Here is a 27,866-nt window from a genome sequence, read left to right as displayed (position 1 = left end):
GGCTTGAGGCCCAAGACACTGTTTCTGCGTTCAGAAAATTGCACACGTATTTGTTTTAGCTAAATCTCAGACATGTGTGGGTTCAGTGATTGTTTTGGATTGTGCAGAAATTGATCAAATCACCAGCTGGTTTTCTACAGGGCTTCATTTCACTGCAGACCACTCTGATCGACTCTGTTTCCAGTTCTGCCGGTGAATTAAGCCATTCTTAAGGACTTTAGAACTCGATACCCGAGTAGTTTTATGCAGATTGTGAGGGGCAGTGGTGGCTCAGCGGTTCGAGCTGTGGGCTATTGATGATAGGGTTGTAGGTTCGATACCCAGGTTTGACAGGTTCCCACTGTTGGGCCCTAGAGCAAGGCCCTTTGCCATCACTGCTCCCCGGGCTGCCCACTGCTCCGGGCATGTATGCTCACTGTTAACTGTGTGTGTTTCACAGGTGTGTGAAATGTCACAAGTGGTGAATATGGTTGTCTTGCCTTGATAAACCCTCAACACTGTTAGCTAAGGCAGAAGGCTTTCTAATGTTTACGTCCCTAATGCAGCTCTTTGCCTGGACTGTAAACTGTAGGGCGTCATGTGAAGAAGCCTTAGAGAGAACAGCAACTGAGAATTGTGCTGACTTGTACAAAAGTCTTCTGCAGTTATGATGACTGGGAGGTAAATGAGGGTACAGCCTCATGCTGTGGTTCCTTATTGAGCCCATAAAGAGTCGGTTGATTATTAACGGAAGATAATGCTCTGAGACAGACTTTAAGGCATGTCTAACAGAGCGTCATGCGGTTTAGAAGGATGCAGTGCGTACCGCTGTCCTGAATAAACCAATCCCTCACAGGATTTGAATATGTTAATACAGAGTCATGCCAAAAATAAAGGCCCTGACATGGAAATTTGCATGCACACAGCCCAGGGTGAGAGGGTTATCCGTCATTGATGTTAATGCCTTTCCGTGGTGGCAATCAGATGTTAGGTTATGATTAAGCAGTTTAATAAATGAAAGCTTAACTGTTCTCTGTTAGAGTAAATGGGATCACTGCTTACAATTAAGGCTCTACAGTAGACTGTAGCTTGGCATCTACACAAGCTTTCCAACCTTCATACATTAAAACATGCTGATCAGTATCACGCTTTATAGCTATTGCACAACAGTACAATGGTGTTCAACCACCATATCTAACTTATCTGTGGCACTGAACACACACACACTCACACTAGTGACTAGGGCCATGAGAACACATACCCAGAGCAGTGGACAGCCACCTCAGTACCTAGGGCACCTCAGCCGTGAAAATTAAAGTCACATAGTGGGTTGACTTAAGCTCATCAGGCTTTAACATTTGACAGACATGACTTGAACCTATTGCCACCATGCTGCCTAATTCCAGGTGTGGGCTAGAGGGGTATAAAGCCCCCCAGCATTGAGCTGTGGAGCAGTGGAAGAACTATGTTCTCTGGAATGATGGTTGGGATGAGTTCGGGAGTTAGGGCTGAGGTGGGGTGGTGATCATCCAACATCCAGACCTCACCAACAGTCCAACAGTCTTGTCGCCAAATGCAATCAAATCCTCACAGATCACACCGATCAGCCATAACATTAGTACCCCCCCCCCCCCCCCCCCATTATTGAGTAGGTCCTGATCTGACCGTTTGAAGCATGGACTCCACAAGATCTCTGAAGGCGTCTTTTGGTATCTGGCTGCAAGATGTTAGCAGCAAGTCCTGTAAGTTGTGAGGTGGGGCCTCCATGAATCGCATCAATGCTGGTTCACCGGCTGTCCTTTCTTGCACCACTTTTGGCAGGTACTGACCACTGCTTACCAAAAACAAGGGCTCCACAAGACCTGCCTGATGTTTTTGAGATGTTCTGACCCAGTCATGTAGCCATCACAATTAGGTTCTTGTCAAAGTGTCTCAGGTTTTAATCACCTTCAGGAACTGACTGTTCACTTGCTGCCTAATTTGTAGATCCCTCCCCTTGACCAATGGCTAATCGGTGTATATATTTCAGTATTATACCATGTTATAGGCACCAAGAGAGGAAGAGTAAATTAAGTAATAAAGGAGGGACTTCTGTGACCAACAGTTTTTGGGGCTAATCTGGAGAAATTGCTGATTACTGTCTACATTTGCAGGTGATGTACTGGGCTTTGCCAGCAGGGGAATTATTTGTGTATATACGTGAACCCTGACTTACTGGCAGCTCTACCATCAACATGCTGTTTCTGTCTGCAGAAGTACCACTTGCGGTATTTGTTTTTTTAGTACACCATTCTAAGAAAGCTGTAGAAACTGCTCCGCTAAAAAAACCCAGGTGGATCAGCACGTCTAGAAATACTCAAACCAGCACTTCTGACACCAACAAACACCATGCCACTCTTTTATTGGTTATATGGTTGATGTGAACATTAACTGCAGCTACTGGCCCATATCTGCATGGTTTCAAGCATTGCACTACAGCAACATGATTGTCTGATTAGACAATTGCATGTAGAAGTCAGTGTACAGGTGAGCGGAGTTGCATGAGTGCTAGTTTCTCATCCAGACTGTGCTATTTTGCATAGTGGTATTGCTACACAGTACTGAGAGAGATAGGAAAACCTTCATATCAGGCACGTGACCGCGGAGTTTCCTCACAAAGCATTAGCTGGGACACTACACAGGCTCTTTATTTCTCTGTTGCGGTTCTTCGGTGGTGAGTACTGTTAATAGAATCTGCTAGTTAATGTACACCGCAGCTCAAACAGACAGTCTGTTCCCTCCCCTGCACCGTGCCTTTTGTTTTAAGGCCACTTTCAGACCACAGCTGGCCCATTCTGTGTATGCCTACAGGAAATACGTGCCCCATCGGTGAGCGTTAAACATGCTGCCGCAATTTCTGAGGTAATGCACGGTCAACTCGCAATCCAGGCTAAAACTGAAAGTGGCACGCTGCACTGTGTGCTGATCTCTTCTCCTTTTGTAGCAAGGAAGTAAGAAAAGCACTGCGGCTTTCATTGTGACACAGATAGGGCCGAACAAATCCTCTTCATGCTAACGGGCTTTAGTGCGTCTCGCGCTGTCTCACCAGTATGGCCTGTGCAGGAAACAAAGTGATGCACTGAATGTGATTAAACTGCACATTTGAATTAAGTGCATCCCTTTTTTATATACAAACCAGATTCCAAAAAAGTTGGGACACTAAACAAATTGTGAATAAAAACTGAATGCAATATTGTGGAGATGGCAAATGTCAATATTTTATTCGTAATAGAACATAGATGACAGATCAAAAGTTTAATCTGAGTTAATGTAACATTTTAAAGGAGAAATATGTTGATTCAAAATTTCATGGCGTCAACAAATCCCAAAAAAGTTGGGACAAGTAGCAATAAGTGACTGGAAAAAGGAAATTGAGCATATAACGAACAGCTGGAAGACCAATTAACACTAATTAGGTCAATTGACAACATAATTGGGTATAAAAAGAGCTTCTCAGAGTGTCAGTGTCTCTCTGAAGCCAAGATGGTAAGAGGATCACCAATTCCACCATTGTTGCGCAGAAAGATAGTGCAGCAATACCAGAATGGTGTTACCCAGCGTAAAATAGCAAAGACTTTTAACTTATCATCATCAGCCGTGCTTAACATCATCAAAAGATTCAGAGAATCTGGAACAATCGCTGTGTGTAAGGGTCAAGGCCATAAAACTCTACTGGATGCTCGTGATCTCCGGGCCCTTAAACGTCACTGCACCTCAGACAGGAATTCCACTGTCAAGGAAATAACAGAATGGGCTCAGGAATACTTCCAGAAATCATTGTCAGTGAACACAATCCACCGTGCCATCTGCCGTTGCCAGCTGAAACTCTACAGTGCAAAGAGGAAGCCATTTCTAAGCAAGCTCCACAAGCTCAGACGTTGCTCTGGGCCAGGGTCTTTTAAAATGGAGTGTGGCAAAATGGAAGACTGTTCTGTGGTCAGATGAGTCACGATTTGAAGTTCTTTAGGGAACACTGGGACGCCATGTCATCCGGACCAGAGAGGACAAGGATAACCCAAGTTGTTATCAACGCTCCGTTCAGAAGCCTTCATCACTGATGGTATGGGGTTGCATGAGTGCTTGTGGCATGGGCAGCTTGCATGTCTGGAAAGGCACCATTAATGCAGAGAACTATGTTCAGGTTCTAGAACAACATATGCTCCCATCTAGACGTCATCTCTTTCAGGGAAGACCCTGCATTTTTCAACAAGATAATGCCAGACCACATTCTGCAGCAATCACAACATCATGGCTATGTAGGAGAAGGATCCGGGTACTGAAATGGCCAGCCTGCGTCCAGATCTTTCACCTATAGAGAACATTTGGCGCATCATAAAGAGGAAGGTGCGACAAAGAAGGCCCAAGACGATTGAACAGTTAGAGGCCTGTATTAGACATGAATGGGAGAGCATTCCTATTTCTAAACTTGAGAAACTGGTCTCCTCTGTACCCAGACGTCTGTTGAGTGTTGTAAGAAGAAGGGGGGATGCCACACAGTGGTAAAAATGGCCTTGTCCCAACTTTTTTGGGATTTGTTAACGCCATGAAATTTTGAATCAACATATTTCTCCTTTAAAATGATACATTTACTTAGATTAAACTTTCGATCTGTCATCTATGTTCTATTACGAATAACATATTGACATTTGCCATCTCCACATCATTGCATTCAGTTTTTATTCACAGTTTGTTTAGTGTCCCAACTTTTTTGGAATCTGGTTTGTACTCGCAGTCCTAATGAGCAGTATTTACTCACTGCACTGTTTCTCATGGGGGGCTGCAGATCTAACTGATATAGTAAGGCCATGTGATAAGCACACAAAATGTGATGCACTATATGTCCAAATGTTCCACTGCATCCACTTCTGTCTCTTCTTTAGAGCAAGATGAGGCTATCCTGAGGCTGTTGTCCAATAATGGGCCTCTGCATCACTTTGCACTCCTAGCTACACTAGCTACAGTGGGGAAAAAAAGTATTTAGTCAGTCACCAATTGTGCAGGTTCTCCCACTTAAAAAGATGAGAGAGCCTGTAATTGACATCATAGGTAGACCTCAACTATGAGAGACAAAATGAGAAACAAAAAATCTAAAAATCACATTGTCTGATTTTTAAATAATTTATTTGCAAATAATGGTGGAAAATAAGTATTTGGTCAATAACAAAAGCTCATCTCAATACTTTGTTATATATCCTTTATTGGCAATGACAGAGGTCAAACGTTTTCTGTAAGTCTTCACAAGGTTGGCACACACCATTGCTGGTATGTTGGCCCATTCCTCCATGCAGATCTAGAGCAGTGATGTTTTGGGGCTGTCGGCGGGCAACACAGACTTTCAACTCCCTCCAAAGGTTTTCTAGGGGTTTGAGATCTGGAGACTGGCTAGGCCACTCCAGGACCTTGAAATGCTTCTTACGAAGCCACTCCTTTGTTGCCCTGGCAGTGTGCTTGGGATCATTGTCATGCTGAAAGACCCAGCCACGTTTCATCTTCAATGCCCTTGCTGATGGAAGGAGGTTTGCACTCAAAATCTCACAATACATGGCCCCATTCATTCTTTCATGTACACGGACCAGTAGTCCTAGTCCCTTTGCAGAGAAACAGCCCCAAAGCATGATGTTGCCACCCCCATGCTTCACAGTTGGTATGGTGTTCTTTGGATGCAACTCAGCATTCACTCTCCTCCAAACACAACGAGTTGTGATGCCTATTGCAGATTCAGTCTTCCCAGCCTGGTGCAGGTCTACAATTTTGTTTCTGGTGTCCTTCAACAGCTCTTTGGTCTTCACCATAGTGGAGTTTGGAGTGTGACTGTTTGAGTTTGTGGGCAGGTGTCTTTTATACTATTAACGAGTTCAAACAGGTGCCATTAATACAGGTAATGAGTGGAGGACAGAGAAGCCTCCTAAAGAAGAAGTTACAGGTCTGTGACAGCCAGAAATCTTGCTTGTTTTTTGCTTGTTTCTTGCTTGTTTTTGCAAATAAATTCTTTAAAAATCAGACAATGTGATTTTCAGATTTTGTCTTTCATAGTTGATGTCTACCTATGATGTCAATTACAGGCCTCTCTCATTTTTTTAAGTGGGAGAACTTGCACAATTGGTGACTGACTAAATACTGTAGATGGCCAACTCTCATCCAAGGATGATGTTTCTCTGGCAGCTGACATCTCCGCTCTCCTTCACCTCATCCCCAATTCCCTAACTCATCCCAAATGTATTAGATGGATCACCACCATCATTCCTGAGAGCACAGTTCTTCCACTGCTCCACAGCTCAATGCTGGACGTTGCCTTACACTCCAGTAGTTGCACCACTTGGTAGCCCTTCGTGCAGCACTTTAAACACTTTGAGTGGTGTAGGAGCTTCCGTGGTCTCCAAGTCTCAGCATTTCTCTGGTCAGGTTCTTCTCCTTTTCTGGGTCATATTTTGACCTGACTTTGCTTTACTCTTTTATCTACCCTTCTGTTTTCAGATTTCGACAGAAAGGGCTGTGTATGCATGGTATTAGGCATGGTGCCAATAGGTTAATGTTTATCTGCTCCAGAGAGTCCTATTCTATTGGCAAAACTTTTCTACAGGGTCTAGACAAGCTGTATGTGTACATTCGCACATCTGTGTCAGCAATGGGTACAACGTAAAGTACCGGAATGCATTCATTAGAAGGGGTGTCCACAAACATTTGGACATGTTTTGGTCTCTGGTTCTTCGTCACTATGGATTTGACTTGTAGACAAATAGAGAGAGAGGGGCTGAGGTTCATTATGCTGGTCCATGCCATCCATCCATCGGCCTAGAAAACTGGCAGTGCGGGAATCGGTTTCAGTGCATAGATCTGTCCCCTGGATCTGCCTGATTATCCGATACCAGATCCAGCTAATTTTGTTAGTATCTGAACCAATATTTGAATCCTAGTATAGATTGGTGAATCCAGTCTACCATACGTGCCTAAAAACAGTGGAAAACACCCCTAGGATCATTCACTCTACTGTGCTCTCAGATATGAGGCTTTTCTCTCCTCTAAACGTGTGAGATTTGAGCCTCAGTTAGCTGGAATGTGGTCTGTGCTGTGGTGATTTGCCTGCTAGCTAACTTCTCTAAGCCTAGATAGCCGGTTACGAGTCCAAACCACAGCAGAACTGGTCTCATTTCATCTCATAGTGATGATGATTATGGTAGCTCAGAGGGCTCTGCTCGCCCAACTCTACTGGAAGCTGTATTTTACACTATGATAAGCTGCTGAAAGTTCAAAGAATGTGAAGAAATGTGAAGGTAGCAGAGTGCTGGTAGTATCTTCGTGTGAAAACAACCTGTCCAAATCAAACAGATACACTGTCACAAAGACCCAAACTCTAGTGCAGCCTTTAGCAAACAAGCTAGGTGCGAAAACAGTTAGTTTACACTCTGGTAGTTAGGCAGTCGCTCCACTTGAGAGAGTACTGCATGCCGCACTTTGCACAGAAGAATGTGTGGAAGTTTGGTCTCCACTTCTCATGGTTCCTCTGGTCAGGTTCTTCTCCTTTTCTGTCTAAATTTGGTCTCACCTTTGCTTTACCCTCTTGTTATGTAATCCACCCTGTGTTTGGTTTGTACACACAGGTTAAAAACATAGCCGTTCACACCTGGCATGTCTCCTGTGACTGCCTGTGATCGGTATTCTCACAGCATTTCCACTGAAGGAGAGGCATGGAGCACATTACTAATTCATTAATCAATTGAGTTGATGAACCTAGTTTCGCATGCGGACGGTGAACGGTGTGGTCTTGCGGCTATTATGCTTTTTTTTTTTTTTTTGAACTTGGGCAGTGACACAGGTAATGCGGGTGCCGTTTGCTTTTGGGGACACATCGAGATGCATTGGTGTTCACACTACAAGAATAATGTGGTCATATGCGTCTCTATGACCACCTTTGACCACCTCAACGCTGGAGTACTATAATTACAACACATTTACTCTCGATTCTGGAGCATTGTTGTAACGATATGATGGCAAGGGTGTTAGTGAGGTCAGGATGTTGGATGATCACTGACTTACCTCATCCCAAACTCATCCTAAAAATACTGGATGGAGCACCAACCATCATTCCAGAGAACACAGTTTGTCCACTGCTCCACAGCTCAATGCTGGGGGCTTTATACCCCTCTAGCCCACACCTGGCATTGCTGCCAGTAGGTTCATGTTATAAGCTGTGTGTGCATTTGCACATCTGTGTCAGAAATAGATGCAACTTAAAGTAGCTGAATGTGTTCATTAGAAGGGGTGTCCACAAACATTTAGTATATGTAAAATAAACAAAATTACACTGGCTGATATTATCGATGATTATAATTATTAGCCCTCAATGTTAGCACTTAGGATATCGGTCCATGTTTCCCAGTTATTATCTGTCCACACTCCTTTTCATACTTTTAGTTCCCAGTTTGTTCTTTTTTTAGTATTATTGGTTTAACTATTGGTTTAGTTTCATAGTTTTGCCTTCTCCTTTTTTTCATAGTTCCCGGATTGTTTCACTGTTTTTCTGCACTTTCTGGTTTATCGCGCTAGTTTTGCTTTAGTTAGTTTGGTTTCTTTTTCTATTTTGTTTTATTGTCATGGAACCATCCGTTCTACTTCAGACCTTCAGTCAGTCCATACTGCCATTGCACTTACATTCACTTACAGCCTGTGCTGCAGAAGTGCTGCCTGTTCCTTTGCCACTGGTATGTCACCAGATGCAGCAGCTTTGTTTAAAATCCAGTGCAGTTACAGTGGACAGCAGTGTTGCATTCATTAGAAGGGGTGTCCACATAACTTTGGACATGTTTTGGTCTTTGGTTGTTGGTCACTATGGATTTGACTTTTAGACAAATAGAGAGAGAGGGGCTGAGGTTCATTATGCTGCTTATCCATCCATCCATCCATCCATCCAGGTAATTTTGTTAGTATCTGGACCAATATTTCAGTCCTAGTATAGATGAATGTGAATATGGTGAATCCAGTCTACCAAACGTGCCTGAAAACAGTGGAAAACACTCCTAAGACCATTCACTTTACTCTGTGCTCTCAGATATGAGGCTTTATCCTATAAATGTGTGAGATTTGAGCCTCACTTAGCTGGAATGTGGTCTGTGCTTTGGTGATTTGCCTGCTAGCTAACTTCTCTAAGCCTAGATAGCCGGCTATGAGTCCAAACCACGGCAGAACAGCAGCAGATTTGTTTAAAATCCAGTGCAGTTACAGTGGACAGCAGTGTTGCCTGCATCTGTTCCTTCTCCAGAACATACCCCACATGGGAGAAGATGAGGCTATCCTGAGGCCATGGCTCAATAATGGGGCTGTGCTACTCCAGCCTCTGTGGTGATATCTCTTTGCACTCTGAGGATGGTAGCTAAATCAAATCAAGTCAAATGTATTTGTATAGCTTTTTACAACTGTTATTGTCACAAAGCAGATTTACACAATCAGTAATTAGTAAAAGACAGAAAAAAAATCAATAACATAAAAAAACATGAAAAATCTAAGACCCCCAGTGAGCAAACCAATGGCGACAGTGGCAAGGAAAAACTCCCTTAGAGCTGGAGGAAGAAACCTTGGGAGGAACCAAGACTCACAAGGGGGACCCGACCCGTCCTCCTCTGATCAGAACTATTTATTAATTATTATTAAAAGTTACCAAACCCTCTATACTGTTGTAATACTGTTGAATTGCTCTGGTGTGCAACATATTCATAATCATAATATAATAATCATGGTGTAGTATGACTTTATACAGTCATGGCAGTGATGGTCAGAGTAATAGTGGCAGATAGTTAAGAGTCCATTTAGGTTTTAACATGGTCATTAGGCAGGTAGCAGTGTTAGCAGGGTGTGCCGCTGGGCTGGCATGGGTGGTGGGGGTACTGGTAGGTTGTCAGACTGGTAGGTGGCAGCTGGTCTGACGCAAATGGCCAACTGACGTCTACGGATGGTGCCTTTCTGGCAGCTGACATCTCCGCTCTCTTCAGGGCAGAGGACCCTGCTCTGGTCATGGTGGATTTAACTGTCATTTCCCCTCACAGTCAGAGATGGTGAAGTCAGATATGCCACATGCCACAAAGCCACTCACCACACTCCAGCCAAGCTGCTCCAGTTTCCTCTGCCACAGCCTCTGCTCACTCAGCAACTCTTCCTCTGTGCACTGATTAGAGCTCCGACTATCCTGCTCTGCACACCTCCAGTCTCTGACAGTGTTCATTCAGGTTTCCCAAGAAGTGCCAGTACCCAATCCTGTTCAACTACTGGATCCCCAGGTTGTTCATGTACCGGCTCCCCAGGCTGTTGAGGTGCCGGCTCCCCAGGCTGTTGAGGTGCCGGCTCCCCAGGCTGTTGAGGTGCCGGCTCCCCAGGCTGTTGAGGTGCCGGCTCCCTTGGCTGTTCAGGTCCCGGATCCTTATAGTGATCAGGCTGTTCAGGTACCAGCTCCCCAGGCTGTTCAGGTCCCGGCTCCCCAAGCTGTTCAGGTCCCGGCTCCCCAGGCTGTTCAGGTCCCGGCTCCCCATAGTGATCAGGTGATTAGGCTGTTCAGGTCCTGGCTCCCCAGGCTTTTCAAAAACGTCCTCCCAGGATGCTCAGGCATTGGCTTTCCAGGCTGTTTACATACCAGCTGCCCATGCTGATCAGGTATTAGCTCCCTATGCTGCCGGCTTCCAAATTGCGAAGATGCCAGCTCCCCGGGATATTCAGGTACTGGTTCCTTGGGCACTTCTGCTGCTGGTTTAAATCCATGGTCTGACTCCATTCTCATTCTAGTTCCTTCTCATGTCCCTGTTATTGAAGTGTCTTGATCAGCTACAGTCTTCAGACCATGTCTTTTTGTCAGTCCACTTCTAGTGTCCAGTCTGTGTCCACCACCATCATTGTCCATGTTCCCATTCATGTTAGTGTCTCTTTTTCAGTCTCCATCTTCATTTCTGAACCTTTAGTCAATTCAGACCGTAATCGGACTGACTCACATTTGGAAGGCAAGACTTTCTTGTCCAATATAACATCATTTTTGTGCAGAAATGAGGAAATTGCTTTCTATCTTGGACAAACTGGGCATCAAAAAGCATGTGGAGGAATCTCTTTTTTCGAGAAGGCTATGACACTCCCAGGTGTGGATGTTCCTGTCCCTCAGACTGCTATATCTCATAATCCATGTTGACTGTGTTTCTCCCTGCTGATCTCTCCGCAGTCCTGGAGATGGACTCTGACCACCTTGTGGTGATGCAGTTCTAGAGAGTAAATCATATCAGCACTGAACTGATATATGGCAGATTAATTTGTTTCTTATGATACTCTAGCATTTATGCATGGTACTGTAAAGTGCCATGGCCTAAAGCTTAGAGAAGTGGGTTAGGAAGCAAAGGTTGCTGGTTCAGTTCCAAGGACAGGCATCCACTGCTGATGTGCCCTTAACCAAGGCCCCTGACCCCCAATTGCTCCTGGGCATTCATTTGGCTTTGCTTTATACTATACTCTAGCCCACGCCTGGCATTAGGCAGCATGGTGCCAATAGGTTCTTGTTTATCTGCTCCAGAGAGTCGACAGTACTTCTCTACAGGGAATAGACAAGCCATGTGTGTGCATTTGCACGTCTGTGTCAGCAATGGGTGCAACTTAAAGTAGTTGAGTGCGTTCATTAGAAGGGGTGTCCACAAACCTTTGGATGTAGAGTATTCTGGCAGTGTCAAGAGGGTGGATCTGCAACCAAAAGCATTGTCCTAATCTGCAGGAGTTCTGGAGACTTGTAATCAGTGCTAGCTCTAGTGCTAGTGAGGGCCTGATCCCTGTCCCTGCGGCTAAGATGGCTTATTGACTGTCTGTATGTATATAGACCATTTAAAACTTGTATTTGGAAGTTTTACCGACCCTTACGAGACCAGTCCACTGAGAACATTCTCAATCTTCCTCATTAAGACTCCACGCCTGGCAGCAGCCATGAAGACAGAGAAGACCTAATGTCATAGGGAGTCACGCAAGGCATACATTATCACGATGCAGCTCATAGGCAACCGTTTCAGTTGCGTGTGCCAGCTGAAAAGAGGAACGAGTTAACAACCAGCAGTTCCAGAATTAAAACTTAAATATGGTTAACAGGTCAATGTTTTTTAGAACTTCACTCTGAGTCCCCTTGTCCTGTGCTTAATATTTATTTATTGTTTATTTATTTATTGGAAATCATTGTCTTTTGAAATGATTTGAGATGGTCTTTGCAGTCCAACTTTGAACAAATAGCATTTTCTACATTGTGGTTTGGCTGTGGGGTGTGAAAAGGCCTTTTCTCAAGCGCGTTATTGTTGTTATCTTTGTCACTGGGGGTGATTAATGTGAAAATATTTTATGGTTTTATGATTAGTTATGCTGCATTGCTTTCTCCTGAGTACAGTGGCTAGTTACGTACACTATATGGGCCGGTTTCCCAGACAGGGATTAGGCCTAGTCTTGGACTACAGAGATTTCTGAATGATGATTCCCTATTGAAAGAGTATCAGCTCTAAAACACACACACACGCACACACAAACACTCTCTGTAGAGACATACTGCCAATGGAATAGGAGAAGACCATTGGATGGTGCTCCATCCAATACTTTTGGCATGAGTTGGGGAGTTGCAGATGAGGTGGGTGGCAATCCAATATTCTGTAAAAGCACTGTACTGTACTTGTAGCAGTTTCTGGATTTGTTATTTTTCTGGTGCGTTTTGTCTGTGCCGTCCCTTTCCCTGTTCCTTTTCCATCCCAGTTCTAGGAGCTAATAACTGCTGTGGTTCATAATGTCGCTCCCTGCTTCTCAGAAGACCATGCTGGCCATTGAGAGTTGGATTCCACTGTTTGTCAGACGGTCGCAGGCTCTTGCTTTGTGCATGATTAGGCTTGAAGCTCTGAGAGGCGAACAGTTTGACACATAGTCTTCCAGTTGTTGCTCCACACATCACAATTGTCAGTTTCTCACAAGTCTTTGGGGTTAGTCAGCTTTAGACAGATGTGTGTGGTTTGAGAAAGCCCACAATCATCACACATTTCTATTTTTTCATCACACAGCCTGGCTATTCTTATGTGTCAGATAACAAGATAAACAGCCTCTTAAAAAAAACAGAGCTTTCTCAGCATGGCCTGCCTGCAAGCGAGCCACTTTTCAAACTTTACACATTGCCAGTAAGGAACATTCTGCACCTTCCGCTTACAAAGCAAGGCCCAGAAAACGTTGTTTCTCACAATCTGTGGCAGTTTAACATCCATGAGTTAAAGGCAAGGGTCACATTACCAGACTTATTGTAAGGGTTGGTCTGGGTGCCAGACCAATTCCCGCCACCAGAGGGAAGCGGTTGTCTGATGAAACATGGTGTTTGCAAAGTGCAGGCAGTCCCAGTGTTCTCTTATAAATACCTGGGTGTTCATCTAAACAACAAACAGGACTGGTCAGTTAACACGGCTGCACTGTACAAGAAAGGCCAGAGCGGACTCTACCTACTGAGGAGATTGAGGTCCTTTGGAGTGGAGGGAGCACTCCTGAGGACTTTCTTCGACACAGTGGTCGCATCTGCCATCTTTTATGGAGTGGTCTGCTGGGGCAGTAGCATCTCGACGGCAGACAAGAAGAAACTGAATAAACTCATAAAGAGGGCCGTCCAGCTCTGTCCTGGGAAGCCTCTTAGACCCAGTGCAGGTGGTGGGAGACAGGAGGGTGACAGCCAAGCTGGCATCCATGCTGGAGAACAGCTCCCACCCCATGCATGAGACTCTGACAGCACTGGGCAGCTCCTTTAGTGACAGGCTGCTTATACACACACACACACACACACACACACACACACACACACACACGTGCAATTAAGAGTCAATTAAGAGTCAATTATCTGTAAATAATCTGTAAACAATACTGTTATTGCTTTTTTTACTTCTATTATTTATATTGTGTACGTAGTGGTAATTTATCGATTTTCCTGCTCACACTCTCTCCTAAAACTAGGAATGCACCGATCCGGCTTTTTCACTTCCGATACTGATGCATAAACTTTGCTTATCGGGCGATACCCGATACCGATCCGATGCTATTGCTGTATTAATAAACCGTATACCTCACTATGTGGGAGAGACTTAAGGCATTAGGATTGACTTAATTATTACTTTATATTATATAACAAATAAACACATATATATAAATGTACTAAACTGCCATTTGTCGTTTATTTATTTTCATTTAGTTCAGTCTTACACCAACAAATTAAAGTGAAAGGATCAGTCCATGGATCTGCCTAATTATCCGCTACCCGATCCAGCCAATTTTGTTAATATTGGGGCCAGTATTCGATCCTCATATCGGATCGGTGCATCCCTACCTAAAACAGGTGGGTTTGAGCAGCCTATTTCTTTTGGCACCTTTTAGTTTGTACTTCTTCAAAGCCCAAGGTTAGAGGTTTATAGGAGCTGCTGTGGCGCAGTGGTAAAGCCCCTGGTCTCGGATCCCTGGGACCTGGGTTCGGCCCCCATCATTTAAGTTCTGATATGTATTCCTTTCTGTTCCACATCTTGACAGCAAAGCATATGGGTCATATTCTAACTACCACTGGTAGCTCTGTCGCTACCACTGGTTCCACTGTTCTGCTCAGAATCTTTCCAGCTTGACCGTTTACATATATAAGCCATCCATATAGTTCCCTGCAAGCAGTTTATTGTTTTCCAAAACAGCCATTATTCATTTTCCCTTTCCCGTTATTACAGCTTCCATTCTTTTCCGGAGTTCTTTCAGTTCTTCTGCAGAATCTGCTGGAAGGTATTTCCCACACCGCCTTAAAATAAAGGTGCTGCAGAGGAGTCTTTGAGTGATTTCTTAGAAAAAGCAGTCTTAGGCATTGGAGAATTTTCAGCTTCTTACAATCCAAGTAATCTCAAACACATTCAGTGACGTTGAGGTCTGGACCCTGGGTCAGGCTATGGCTCTGAGAACACCAGTGTCTTCCTTCTTTGTTAGATTTTGTTTTTTTCTTTTAACAGTAACAGCTTCTCGATAAGCTCCGTGTCCAGGCATAGAAGAACCACTTTTGGTTTCATAAAGAACCATATTTGTAATCATGTATGCATGTAAAGAACCTTATCAAGGTCTAAAAACCTTCACTTGATGGAAAGGTTCTTTACACATACGCATCTTAATTATAAATCTGGTTCTTTATGAAAAAAAACAACTGTAAAACAATGTAATATATTTCTAGGCCAAAAATAAGAAGGCACCATCTTGTGGTCATGTACAGAACTGAAGCCCACCACGTCTTCCAGAATGACGTCTACCACTGATCATCTACAATCCCCACATGAAATTCTATTAATTCATTCAGTATTTATTAGAATATTGCCTAGGCACCATGCCTAATGCCAGGCGTGATCTAGAGGGGTATAAAAGGGGTATACGTTGGGAAGTTGGGGATGATGAGATGGGATGGTGCAATCAAATCATCACTGCAGTGCTCCAAAATCTAGTAGAAGGCCTTCTTCCCTGGACAGCAGAGATAGTTACTCCAACAAAAGCAGGACCAACACTTAAAAAAACTTCAATTTAAAAGTTACAATGAATGAGTAGGTCCCAATACTTTTGTCATACAGTGTAAATAAACACAAATGTGCTTTTCTTTTAAGTATATATATTTTAAAGATGTAAATAATTAAATGTGCACATGAGACGCATGCCCTTAAAGAACTTTTTGACTGTATAATCAGGTTATCATGGCTGACCCTAAATGACCCTACGCTCTCAGCAGTCAGGCATTAATTAGTGAAGTAACCCATGTGTTGACATTAAGGTTGTGTTGAAAACACTACATGCTGTATTTGGCAAGTCTGTAAGTTGTGCCTTAGCTTACGCTCAGACATCATAACCACACACACACACACACACACACACACACACACATACATCTATCACTCTTACAGATACGTGAACCCCAGGTTGTAGTTTTGTCATTGAGGGCTGGGTTTAACGGAGTGGTTTTTCTGTCTCTGGTCTTTGCGTCACATGTGGATATTTACTGGCTGTGTCACTCTTCTGTAGCATAGTCATTATAATAGGCCACTGTAAATACCCTATCCTGGGCTATGTATAAGTATGATGTGGTGTTTTTGACCTGCATCTGCTGGTTTCTAGATCAGGCCTCTTTGATGGTCTGTAGTAGCTTGTGTATCTTTGCTCCCCACCGCTTTCAGCAGACCTTTTTTCCCCTTGTGGTGTTAGTAACAGCTTACTTACTCACTTTAGGAGACAATGATGACAATGACAATGACATGATACCTAAATAGTACCTCAACATCAGTTTTGCACTCATGTATGTTAGATGCACGTCTGTACATTCAGTTAATTACTGAAATGTGCTCCAGAAACATAACTGCTACTCTACCAGATTCACTTATGAAGTCTTTTTCTGTATTGCGTTTGATTGACAGCTGCTAATTACTGTACTTTCCCTGTAAATGCAGAAAATTCGGCATCAGAAAGACAAGTATGGGCTGACTACTGAGATTGGGGGACTCAAAGAAAATGTGAAGAAAAATCGCTACAAGGACATTCTGCCCTGTGAGTAACACACTACTGCTACTGAGTTCCTTATTAAACCACCCTTCTTTACCCCTAAAACCATAGGCCTGTTTTTATTTTAAGACCTGTTATTTCAGTTTTAAGATCTATAATTCTGTGACCACTATGAATTATTCTGTTACTAGAATGATTTATTCAGTCATTACTAAGAATTTTTCCGTAACCACTATGAATTATGTTACTACTACAAATTATTCTGTTACTACTATAGATTATTCAGTAATCGTGTTACATTATAAATGATGCTGTAAATGCTATAAATTATTCCTTGACTACTATTAATTATTCCATAGACACTATGAATTATTGCTACTATTGTAAACTATTCAGTAACCACAATGCATTACACTGTGACTACTATGAGTTAAGCCGTGAGTACTTTGAATTATGCTGTAACCACTATGAATTATTCTGTCACTTAAGTATTCAGTAACCATGATGCATTATGCAGTAATTACTTTGAATTGTGCCGTAAGTCCTATAATTTATTCTGCAGCCACTATGAATTCTTCCGTAACTACTATAAATTCTTCTGTAGCCACTATGAATTATTCCTTGACTACTATGAATTATTATTTAGCCACTATGAATTATTCTTTAGCCACTATGAATTCTTCTGTAGCCACTATGAATTATTCCTTGACTACTATGAATTATTATTTAGCCACTATGAATTATTCTTTAGCCACTATGGATTCTTTCATAACTACTATGAATTATTCCTTGACTACTATGAATTATTATTTAGCCACTATGAATTATTCTTTAGCCACTATGAATTCTTCTGTAGCCACTATGAATTATTCCTTGACTACTATGAATTATTCTTTAGCCACTATGAATTTTTCTGTAGCCATTATGAATTATTCCTTGACTACTATGAATTATTCTTTAGCCACTATGAATTATTCCTTGACTACTATGAATTATTATTTAGCCACTATGAATTATTCTTTAGCCACAATGAATTCTTTCATAACTACTATGAATTATTCCTTGACTACTATAAATTCTTCTGTAGCCATTATGAATTATTCTTTAGCCACTATGAATTATTCCTTGACCACTATAAATTCTTCTGTAGCCACTGAATTATTCTTTAGCCACTATAGATGATTCTTTAGCCACTATGAATTATTCTGTAGCCACTATGAATTCTTTCATAACTACTATGAATTATTCCTTGACTACTATTAATTATTCCATAGCCACTATGAATTATTGCTACTATTGTAAACTATTCAGTAACCACAATGCATTACACTGTGACTTCTATGAGTTAAGCCGTGAGTACTTTGAATTATGCTGTAACCACTATGAATTATTCTGTTACTAAAGTATTCAGTAACCATGATGCATTATGCAGTAATTACTTTGAATTGTGCCGTAAGTCCTATAATTTATTTTGCAGCCACTATGAATTCTTCCATAACTACTATGAATTCTTCTGTAGCCACTATGAATTATTCCTTGACTACTATGAATTATTATTTAGCCACTATGAATTATTCTTTAGCCACTATGAATTCTTCTGTAGCCACTGTGAATTATTCTTTAGCCACTATAGATGATTCTTTAGCCACTGTGAATTATTCTGTAGCCACTATGAATTCTTTCATAACTACTATGAATTATTCCTTGACTACTAAGGATTATTCTTTAGCCACTATGAATTGTTCTGTTACTACTATGCATTATTCCATGACAACTTTAAATTACTCTGTAACCCCTATTAATTAATCTGTAGCCACTATAAAGTCTTCAGTAATTACTATAAAAGGTGAATAGGAATTATTTATTTACCTAGACTAATATGTAACTATATGTAATATGTAAATATATTCAACGCATATGTTGAATGTGAATTCTGGTTATTACATTGAAGATCTCATTTTGAGTTAGGACAGTATCTCTTTTTGAGTTAGGACCTGGTTCAGTCAGTTTCTCTCACTGGTGCACATCTGTCGTTATTCTGCATAAAATGATGTTCTTGTGTTCAGTTTGGCAGTAATAGCTCACTTTAATTATGGCCCTGCACAATTCTGTTGTTTTCCTATTCTAATAGACCCCGCTTCAAATTATAGTTAATGATTTGTTTGAGCATGTGATTATTAAGCTGTTCAGAAGCTCATTAGAAGGCATTAGAGCAGTGAAAACAGAAAAAGATGTTGCGTACGTTGGAATTGTGTCTCGTACTGGTGTAGAGTGGTGTTCTCGCTCGGCCTGGGAACTGAAGCCTACTCTACCACTACACCAACCACTATATGGCATCCCACAAGGTTCTATTTTAGGACCTACATTTTTACATATACATTAATGGCATTTGTCTAAACGGCATGTGTCTTTCTCCTCAGATGACCAGACTCGCGTCTACCTGAGCCCAACACCACCGGAATATAATTCTGATTACATTAACGCCAGTTTTATTAAGGTAAAGCTTTCATGTGAGCTCTTTCACGGCAGTCAGGATGAGAATCATGATGGAGACATATGAAATACATTTACACCCATCAGCCATAACATTAAAACCACTGACAGTTGACATGAATTACATTGATTATCTGGTTGCAGTGACACCTGTCAAGGGAAGAAGTAGGACCTACATATTACACAGCAAGTGAACAGTCAGTTCATGAAGGTGATGAAGGTGCTAAAAGCAGGACAAATTAGCAAGTATAAGAGTCTGAGCCACTTTGACAGTGGCCAAATTGTGATGGCTAGATGACTGGACTGGTTTAGAACGTCTCCAGAACATCAGACAGGGCTTGTGTGGCCCCACCTCACAACAGACAGGATTTATCAGATTATTCAGTAATTCATCCTTGTGTGTATCACCTCCGAATGTAATCCACCATGTTGGGTTAGTTAATCCCTTAAACTGCAAGACAGTAAGACTTGTTCAGAGCATCTCCAAAACATCAGGCAGGGCTGGTGGGGTTTTTCTGATATGCAGTAGTCAGTACCTACCAAAAGTGGTCCAAGGAAGGACAACCTTAGAACCGATGGCAGGGTCATATGCGCCCAAGGCTCATTAGTAGGTAGGAAAAGCTAGCCTGTCTGATCCGACCCCACAGAAGAGCTGCTGTAGCACAAACCTCTGAAAAGTTAGTGCTAGCAGTGCTGTTTTGGCAGCACGAGGGGGACCTACACAATATAAGGCAGGCGGTTTTAATGTTATGGCTGATCGGTGAACTATTGTATGTTGTTTGAAATTGCACAAAACATTAGATGACATACAGAAAAATATTTATCTGTTTGTTTGTTTGTTTGTTGATTTATGACGGAATTAAGGCTCCTGAACTGCACTGCCATAGGTCATGTTGCTGACATGGTCCTTTTTTCCACTAGGGGGCAGCTGACCATAAGACATACATTGCCACTCAAGGCCCCCTCAGCAGCACAGTGGTGGATTTCTGGCGTATGATTTGGCAATACAACATCCAGGTAAATGCAGGCAAATGATGAAGATGATGGAGAAATCCAGTATACACTACAATGTAGAAGTCTTGGGCAGCCTTAAAAACAGCGTAGAACTGTTTACGTTAGAAGTGAGTGGGTTCTAGTCTGTAAAAATAATATATTATATTAGAATAAATACATATAAATAAACATGAAAACATAAGTACAACACAACGTAAGATCACAGCCTTGTCTTCAGTTACATTTATAGATAAATATTGGCTTTAGAAGAACACCGGTTTGGTTCCTGACTTGAACTCCAGGCAAGGGTTTGTTCAGGTGGACCAGCAGCTCACCTGATAAACTGGGCTTTGGATGGGCACTGGAAATACCGGCCTTCCTTAAGAAGAACTTTGGAAACGGCTAAATCTAATAGAAATCAAATCTAATTACAGTGAATTGCCTAATTTTTTACTCCTGTTATTTTAAGGGTGTTTTTGGTAAAATAATAAAACTTTTCAGATGGCCTAAGACTTCTGCACAGTAATGCTTATTTAAAAATTGATGCTTGCAGCCTATAAATAATGTAGAAGTGGCTACACTGCCTCAGTTGTTTGAGTTTGTGCATGATTAAGGATGTATCCTGTTTTTGTAGGTCATAGTCATGGCCTGTAAGGAGATAGAGATGGGGAAGGTAATGATGTTTTTCTGTCCTTATAAAAACCATGTTTTAAGGTTAAGTCCTTAGTAAGCAGGCTTAGTATTCAGTCATTAGTCTTACTTAAACATTTTATTTAGGAGCTACCATGAAGCAAATGTTATTATGAAAGTAAGGAATTGCAGGGTGGGCCCATATATACAGTCAAATATACAATTAGGACACCCCATAAAATAAAAAAAACCTATTGGGGCTTTTTTATCGTTTTAATATATTTAAACATATGGTTTTCATTTTAACCCAACTAACAAATTGGGCTAATATAACTTAAAGAACAGCAATACATTTATTTTTTTAAATAATTGAAAAAATGTAACTAATAGAAATAATTTTAGAAAAGCTGAGACACACAGTGCCCTAGTAGCTGGTATTGTCCCCTTCAATACCAGCTGCTTGGGCTCGTTTGTAATATATTTAAACATATGGTCTTCATTTAAACAATATTGAAAGATGGAGCTATTATAATTTAACACAACAAATCAGGAAATATATTCCAAAATAATGAGTAAATTGTAAATAACAGAAATGCAATAAGTTAGGATGCCCTAATAGCTGATGTTTCCCCTTTTGGCTGAAATGACCTCAGTTAGACATTTCCTATAACCGTCTACCAGTCTCTGACATCGACTGGGAGAAGGTTTTTCCCACTCCTCCAAGCAGAATTCTTTCAGTTGAGTGAGTGATGTTTGATGGGCTTTCCTGACTGGACAGTCCATTACAAGTCACCCAACAGCATCTTAGTAAGATTACAAATCCAGGCTTTGACTTTCCATTTCAGAAATTTTAATTTCTGTTTTTTTGAGCCTCTCCTTGGTGGATTTACTGGAATGTTTGGGACCCCGGTGAACCCTTATCCTGAAGATTGCAGTGCTTTCCCTGCTCCCAACACACCTGATTTAACTAATCATCTCATTAAAAAGGCCTTTTAGAGATGCAGGGGGTGTGTTGACAGGGTGCCACACTGGATTAGAGCTTCTGAATATCGGCTTTGATTCATTTTCCATTAGTTGCACAGCCCTGATGTCTATGACGGAGAGCTTGCCAGGCCCAGCTGCAGCAAAGCAGCCCCAAACCATGACATTTCAACCTCCATTCTCCATTCATCAACCTCATGCTTTATTTGGTTTGCTCTAAGCATGTCTTCTGTTACTATGCACAAATAAAATTTTTATTATTAGATTCATCTGGCCAAAGCACGTTATTCCTGACGTCCTGGTCTTTGTCTAGGTGTTCTGTGGCATTGGGTTCGTTCCATCTTAATAATGATGTTAGAACACATTTCTTCAGTTGTGTGTGTTTAGTTATTTACCTCCATCTCTCAATATTATTTACATGAGGAAATAAATAAATTCCCATCTGTTTTAATATGTTAAAAACTAAGGTTTTTATGAGTGTCTTAGTTATTTCACATTACCTCAAGCCCTTATTTAATGAATAACACAGGCTTAGGATAAAAAAACAGAAAAGAATGGGTGCTTTACTAAATATTATGGCCTTGATGTGTTACACCACTGCTCACACACTCTCAAATCTCTCTCTGCAGAAAAAATGTGAGGTCTACTGGGGTTCTTCAGCAGAACCGTCCACTTTTGGCCCATTCACTGTCTCAACAGTAAGCCGCAACTTCAGTTATTATATCAGTTGGTTTTGTATTTTGCTAGATTTGAGTTTCTTGCTCCTCCACATGTCCGAAATCTCTGCATCTAAGATGTGATGGTGGTCAGCCTTTTCACTCCTGATATTGACCCAACACGTGCTGTGTTAAAGGAAGTGCTGTTGCTGAAATTCCTCTGTGTGTTGTCATTGTTCTGGCAGGTTGAAGAGTCGTGCCCGAATGAGGAAGTGATAGTGCGAACGTTGGCGGTGCAATACTGTGATGTACGTGTGTCCTGCTGCTCCATGTGTGCAAGCTTTATGCAGAATGTGACGTACTGTACTGGGGGGCAATATGGAGTAACAGCTGGCGGGCTGTACCTAGCACATGCTTTTCTACGCCATTAAGAGAAACATGCTTATTAGTTTGAGTGTGAGAGTGTGGTTTTCACCCTTCAAATCTGAGGTTCTGTATGTGAGTGCTCACCTCACTTCCTCAGGACCATACTCGCATATAAATGACCGTTTGCATTTATAGGAAGCACTAAAGGAAGCTACACTATATGTCCAAATGTTTGTAGACACCCCTTGCCCCCATTGCTGACACACAGCTTGGTCCCTCTGGTCCCTGTAGAGAAGTACTGCCAATAGAATAGGACTCTCTGGAGCAGATAAGCATGGACGTGGGCTAGAAGGGTATAAAGCCCCCAAGCATTGAGCTGTGGAGCAAGTGAAACTGTGTTCTCTGGAATGATGAATGGTGCTCCATCCAGTACTTTTGGGATTAGTTGGGGATGATAAGGTGGGGTGGTGATCATCCAACATCCTAAACTCACTGACGCTGTTGTCGCTAACAGCAATGCTCCAAAATCTAGTAGAAAGCCTTCTTAACTGGACAGTAGAGACATCCTGAACTTTTTTAACTTTCAATGGTCATTGTAAAAAGATTAATTTTAAGTCATGAAATTTGGACATGATGTAGAAAGAAAAATTAATTGGATATACAGGTTATTTTTTTCCTGACACTGACGATATGTTTGCCATATTGTCCAGACCTGCTTGTTTCTATAATGCTTTATCGTATTCTGTTCAGAATGGCCATCCAATTGTATTTCAATACATCTGTTTCTGTGTGTAGGAAACCCGCTCTGTGTCCCAATTCCAGTACACAGCATGGCCAGATCACGGAATTCCATATATGCCGGATGGCATTTTGGGAATGATGGAATTGGCCAATATTAGACAGGGTTACCACACAGGACCTTTGCTTATCCACTGCAGGTCTGTCTGTTACACACACACATATACATACACACACACACCCTAATCAAATCATCAACAGCTTTCTCACTCACACACTTCAAAACTGGCCGTCCTCACCATGACTAACCGACTGTTTTTCACCACCTCTGACAAATGACCCATCTGCCCATGAAAATTCATCAGAGTGAGCCGCTCTCTGTACCTCCCCAGCCCCATGCATTTTAATCCCAGCATTTGAATGAAGCGAGACATGTTAAATATTCAGCACCTGATGTAGCGCCACGACAGCCAGTTAACTCACAGACTTCTGCACAAATTCACTCATTACCCTCGCGCTATAATGTATGGGAGACGCTCTGTCCGACAATGTGGACCGCGATTCCTCGCTGACCTCCACGGCGGCGGCGGTGGCAGCAGGAATAGACTCGATTGTGTTGAGTGATTGGGGTTGATTGCCTTTGCTTCTTTGCTTTTGCAGCGCCGGCTGTGGAAGGACCGGGGTGATCTGTGCCATCGACTACATTAATGACCTACTGCACAAAAAGGTACGGAAAGAAATAAAGATTCATGAAATGCTGAATGTATAAGTGAGTCCGTTCTGTCAGCACCATGTGACCACCCATAAGCTTCATACTCTAAAGGGGCCACAGAATGCATTTATTCAGTATTCAAGTTGTTCTTTAATGTATAAATAAGGATGTGACTTTTGTTGGGGTGAATGGTTGGGGTCAGATGCTGTTTTACAAGACCGATTTACCATCCTGTCATTGATGGTGGGAGGTGATTTCGCTTACTGACTGACTGGCTGATTGACTGCCCCGGCCTGAACGATATTGTGACATTAGCTACTGCGAAACTAACACTGCTAGCGCGACGTTAGCATCGCTAGCACTGGCAACCAGCCTCACCACCAATATTAACGCGGCGTAAGTGACAAACCACATTGATGAGGTCCTGGGCTTTCAAATCGAAAAACTAGTAGATATGTGGTCTACGTCTTGAAGCTCTGAGGGCAAGGCTTGAGTTCATTTTTATACCGCAGAACATTTTTCAGACATAAAGAGCAGATATTTTGGTCCGAAATATTCACCATTCACGAATGTACGCAGCCAGTGGTGGTCCGGCTTAGCCTTAGCCTAGACTATCTTAGCCTAGCAATGTAAAACAAAAAACACACAATTTATTTGTAATTATTCTTAAATTGTACTGAATAGTGTTGCTGTCACCTCTGGATCTTCTCGGTTGACTAGCTGAAGAGAGAGCTGGGTTAGCTTTTAGCCTTGCATCCACCCTTCTCTAGGAGGCCTAGCATCCAGCCTTCTCTAGCAGGCCTAGCATCCATCCTTCTCTAGCAGGCCTAGCATCCACCCTTCTCTAGCAGGCCTAGCATCCACCCTTCTCTAGCTGGCCTAGCATGAGCTTTTAGGCTTTTGGTCTTTATCAGCTCCCCTGGCCTCCACACATCATGGATATCCACAGTGAAGCTTCATTTGGTCTACCTAGTCTAAGTGTTTAGCTTTTTTAGCTTTCCATGTTCTCCCAAAATAGCCATAGCATTTAGCCTTGGAAGGTTATGGGAGTGGGCTGGGCTTATGTAAGTTTTGAGGGGTTGGATTTGACCCGTTTTACAGCCCTGCTTTGGTTATTTTGAAGAAGAAAACAGTTTTGCGGTTCCCAATTTCTCACATTAATCTACTGAACTCTCATTAAGCATTTACTCCCATATAAAGACAGTTTTCCATTCTAGGCCACCTTTAAAGGTATTCATAGTTGAAATAAAAAGTCATTTGTCATGTCCATGGTTGGATAGTGACTGAGAAATATCTGCTGCATTTATGTAAGTTTGCATTTTTTCTATTTGATAGAAAATTGGAGAAGATTTCAGCATTATGGACATGGTTCTGGAGCTGAGGAGACAGAGACCGTCAGCTGTTCAAACTAAGGTAGAGTCTGGGGACATCAACTGGTAGTTATTATTGAAAAAAGCTAATAAATGGCTTGTGAAGTGTGTCTTAGATCTAAACAATATGGACATAATGTGTGGTGTTCAGTAAAAGTGTTGGATATTGATGAATGTAAAAGCATGTAAAATTGACCGTTTTCAGGTCAGATGGTGACGATTTGTTGTGTCCTTTCAGGAGCAGTATGAATTTGTGTTTCATACTGTGGCTCAGATGTTTGAGAAGGTCTTGGGAGAACCTATACACACACCCCAAAAGAAGACCAAGGTACATTTCTAAGATACTCTCACCAACCATTATTAGCAACGCCTAATTTTGCAATGGTGGCTCAGCGGTTAGAGCTCTGAGCTATTGATGACAGGGTTGTGGGTTCAATACCCGGGCTCGATACCCAAGCTGCCACTGTTGGGCCCTTGAGCAGGGTCCTTCACCCTCTCTGCTCCCTGGGTGCTGGAGTTGGCTGCCCACCACTCTGGGTGTGTGTGAGCTCACTGCCCCTAGTTTACTTGTGTGTGTGTGTGTATATGTGTATGTGTATGTATGTGTGTGTGTGTGTGTGTGTGTGTGTGTGTGTGTGTGTGTGCAGAGAAAGGTCCGCCACCCAGGGATGGCAGGGATGGTCCAGTTGTGGTCCTTTCCCACTGATGGACACCTTTTCTAATAAATCATTTCAGTCACATTAAGTGGCACCCATTGCTGACACAGATGTGTACACACACACACACACACACATTTTGTGTAGTCCCTGTATACAAGTACTTCCCATAAAATAGGACTCCCTGGAGCAGATAATGCTAGGCATTAAAGATAAAGCCCCCTGTACTGAGCTGTGGAGCAGTGGAACTGGTGTGGAGCCTTGATTACGGACAAAACTGTAAATAAGCTGGTGTCCCAATACTTTTGTCCATATAGTGTGTATGGGTTTGGCAAAATACAACAAAGATAGCGAGCTGAGCATGAGTTTTTTTCAGGTCGTCAAAGAGGAGAAGCCCTAAACATCTCTCTTGGGTCATACCTCCTCAGGTTCTTTTGTAAGGTAGAGAGAGCTCCCCTGTTGGCCACTCACAGGATTACACTGCAGTGCAGTTTATAACAAATGATAACAAGTGATTGAAAGTGAAGGTGTTCATTTGTTAGAAGGACTCAGTAGTAAGGTCTGTAATCGGCATCGTCAACCTTCTAGGTGGTGGAGTTGTGAGAAACAGCAGTTTTTAATGCCAGTATAGTGTCTTGCTTGCTTTTTCACACGGGTTTAGCAGTTGCCAGATGACGTAAATCAGGTGTATTTGAATAGAACCAGCACTGAAAGTGGCGTATAATCCCATGTAAGATATATAACAACACAAGTGTCCTCTCATTTCTCCATTCCAGGCAGAATTTAAACATTTAGTGTGTAATAAAAACTCTTGTAACAGCTTGTAAAGAGAGAAGTGTTTCACTTCTCCCGTTTTATTTACCAGTCCCTTAATATTGGACGTACCCCTATTAACTGTTATGCCATCACTCACATTACTTCCTCAACATCTTATGCTGCGAGTGTTTAAATAAAACCCAACTGCAGCAGGAAACATACTCACTGTGTGCTTCCTCTATGCAAATACTGGAGCAGCAGTCTGAGCAACACCCTGACAGACTGCTCCTCACCCTTCTGCTTCAGGTTTCGGCGACACTGACGAGAGCCGTTTTAACTCTCTTATCTCTTACAACCCTCGTTTCGTTTTTTTTTTGGAACTTTCAGGGTTCTCCGTCTCTCTACGCCAATGTGGTTCCCCCAAAGCCAGCGCTGAGGTCAGTCTCCATCAGCGGCAGCAGCTTTGACCCATCAACAAGGTAATAACACACACTTACACACACACACATACAGGGGCATTCTCAGCATGCTGGGCTGTTTGCGGCCTCTGTGATTAAGAACCACAGGAAAGAACACAGCGAGTGGCCAATTTAAGGGAGCTGCGTGCTACAAAACATCCAGTAAACAGGATAAAACAGCCGAGATTAGGACGGACTGAGATGTATCTGCGTCTCCAGGGACAGAATCAGACTTAATCTTCTGCTGATCGCGTGGACTGTCTTCTACACGCTTTTAAATAAAGGTGCTATGAATGGTTCTTTGAGCGATTACATAGAAGAACCACTTTTGGTTCCATTAAGAACCATGTTTGCAGTAGAGATGTGCGATCTAAATAACCGTCACTTGATGATGTAAAGGTTCTTCATCAGTTTAAGCTATTACCAACATTGAGCCGCTTTCAGCAACCCTTTATTTTCACCCTTCGCTGTTCTCGCGGTTATTTCGCCATTCCCCAGCCTTTTCTCATTTGGGATTTGTTCAA

At 42.2% G+C, this 27,866-nt stretch overlaps 1 protein-coding gene across 1 annotated transcript in view; it reads left to right on the top strand.

The window, feature by feature from the left end:
- The window catches only part of ptpn18 (protein tyrosine phosphatase non-receptor type 18), a 43,174-nt gene that overhangs the window by 1,009 nt on the left and 14,299 nt on the right, over positions 1-27,866 (top strand). Inside the window, exons 2-12 of the mRNA XM_072681441.1 lie at positions 16,482-16,578; positions 18,954-19,030; positions 19,948-20,043; positions 20,654-20,692; positions 22,260-22,328; positions 22,532-22,594; positions 23,448-23,590; positions 24,051-24,117; positions 25,438-25,515; positions 25,711-25,800; positions 27,272-27,363. Coding sequence (XP_072537542.1) covers positions 16,482-16,578; positions 18,954-19,030; positions 19,948-20,043; positions 20,654-20,692; positions 22,260-22,328; positions 22,532-22,594; positions 23,448-23,590; positions 24,051-24,117; positions 25,438-25,515; positions 25,711-25,800; positions 27,272-27,363 — 911 coding nt within the window. The remainder of the gene's footprint in view (positions 1-16,481; positions 16,579-18,953; positions 19,031-19,947; positions 20,044-20,653; positions 20,693-22,259; positions 22,329-22,531; positions 22,595-23,447; positions 23,591-24,050; positions 24,118-25,437; positions 25,516-25,710; positions 25,801-27,271; positions 27,364-27,866) is intronic.

Source organism: Salminus brasiliensis, chromosome 6 (assembly GCF_030463535.1).
Source record: "Salminus brasiliensis chromosome 6, fSalBra1.hap2, whole genome shotgun sequence".
In the NCBI taxonomy this organism is placed as follows: Eukaryota; Metazoa; Chordata; class Actinopteri; order Characiformes; family Bryconidae; genus Salminus; species Salminus brasiliensis.
Note: the sequence above shows the minus strand (reverse complement) of the source record. Positions and strands in the feature narration are given on the sequence as shown.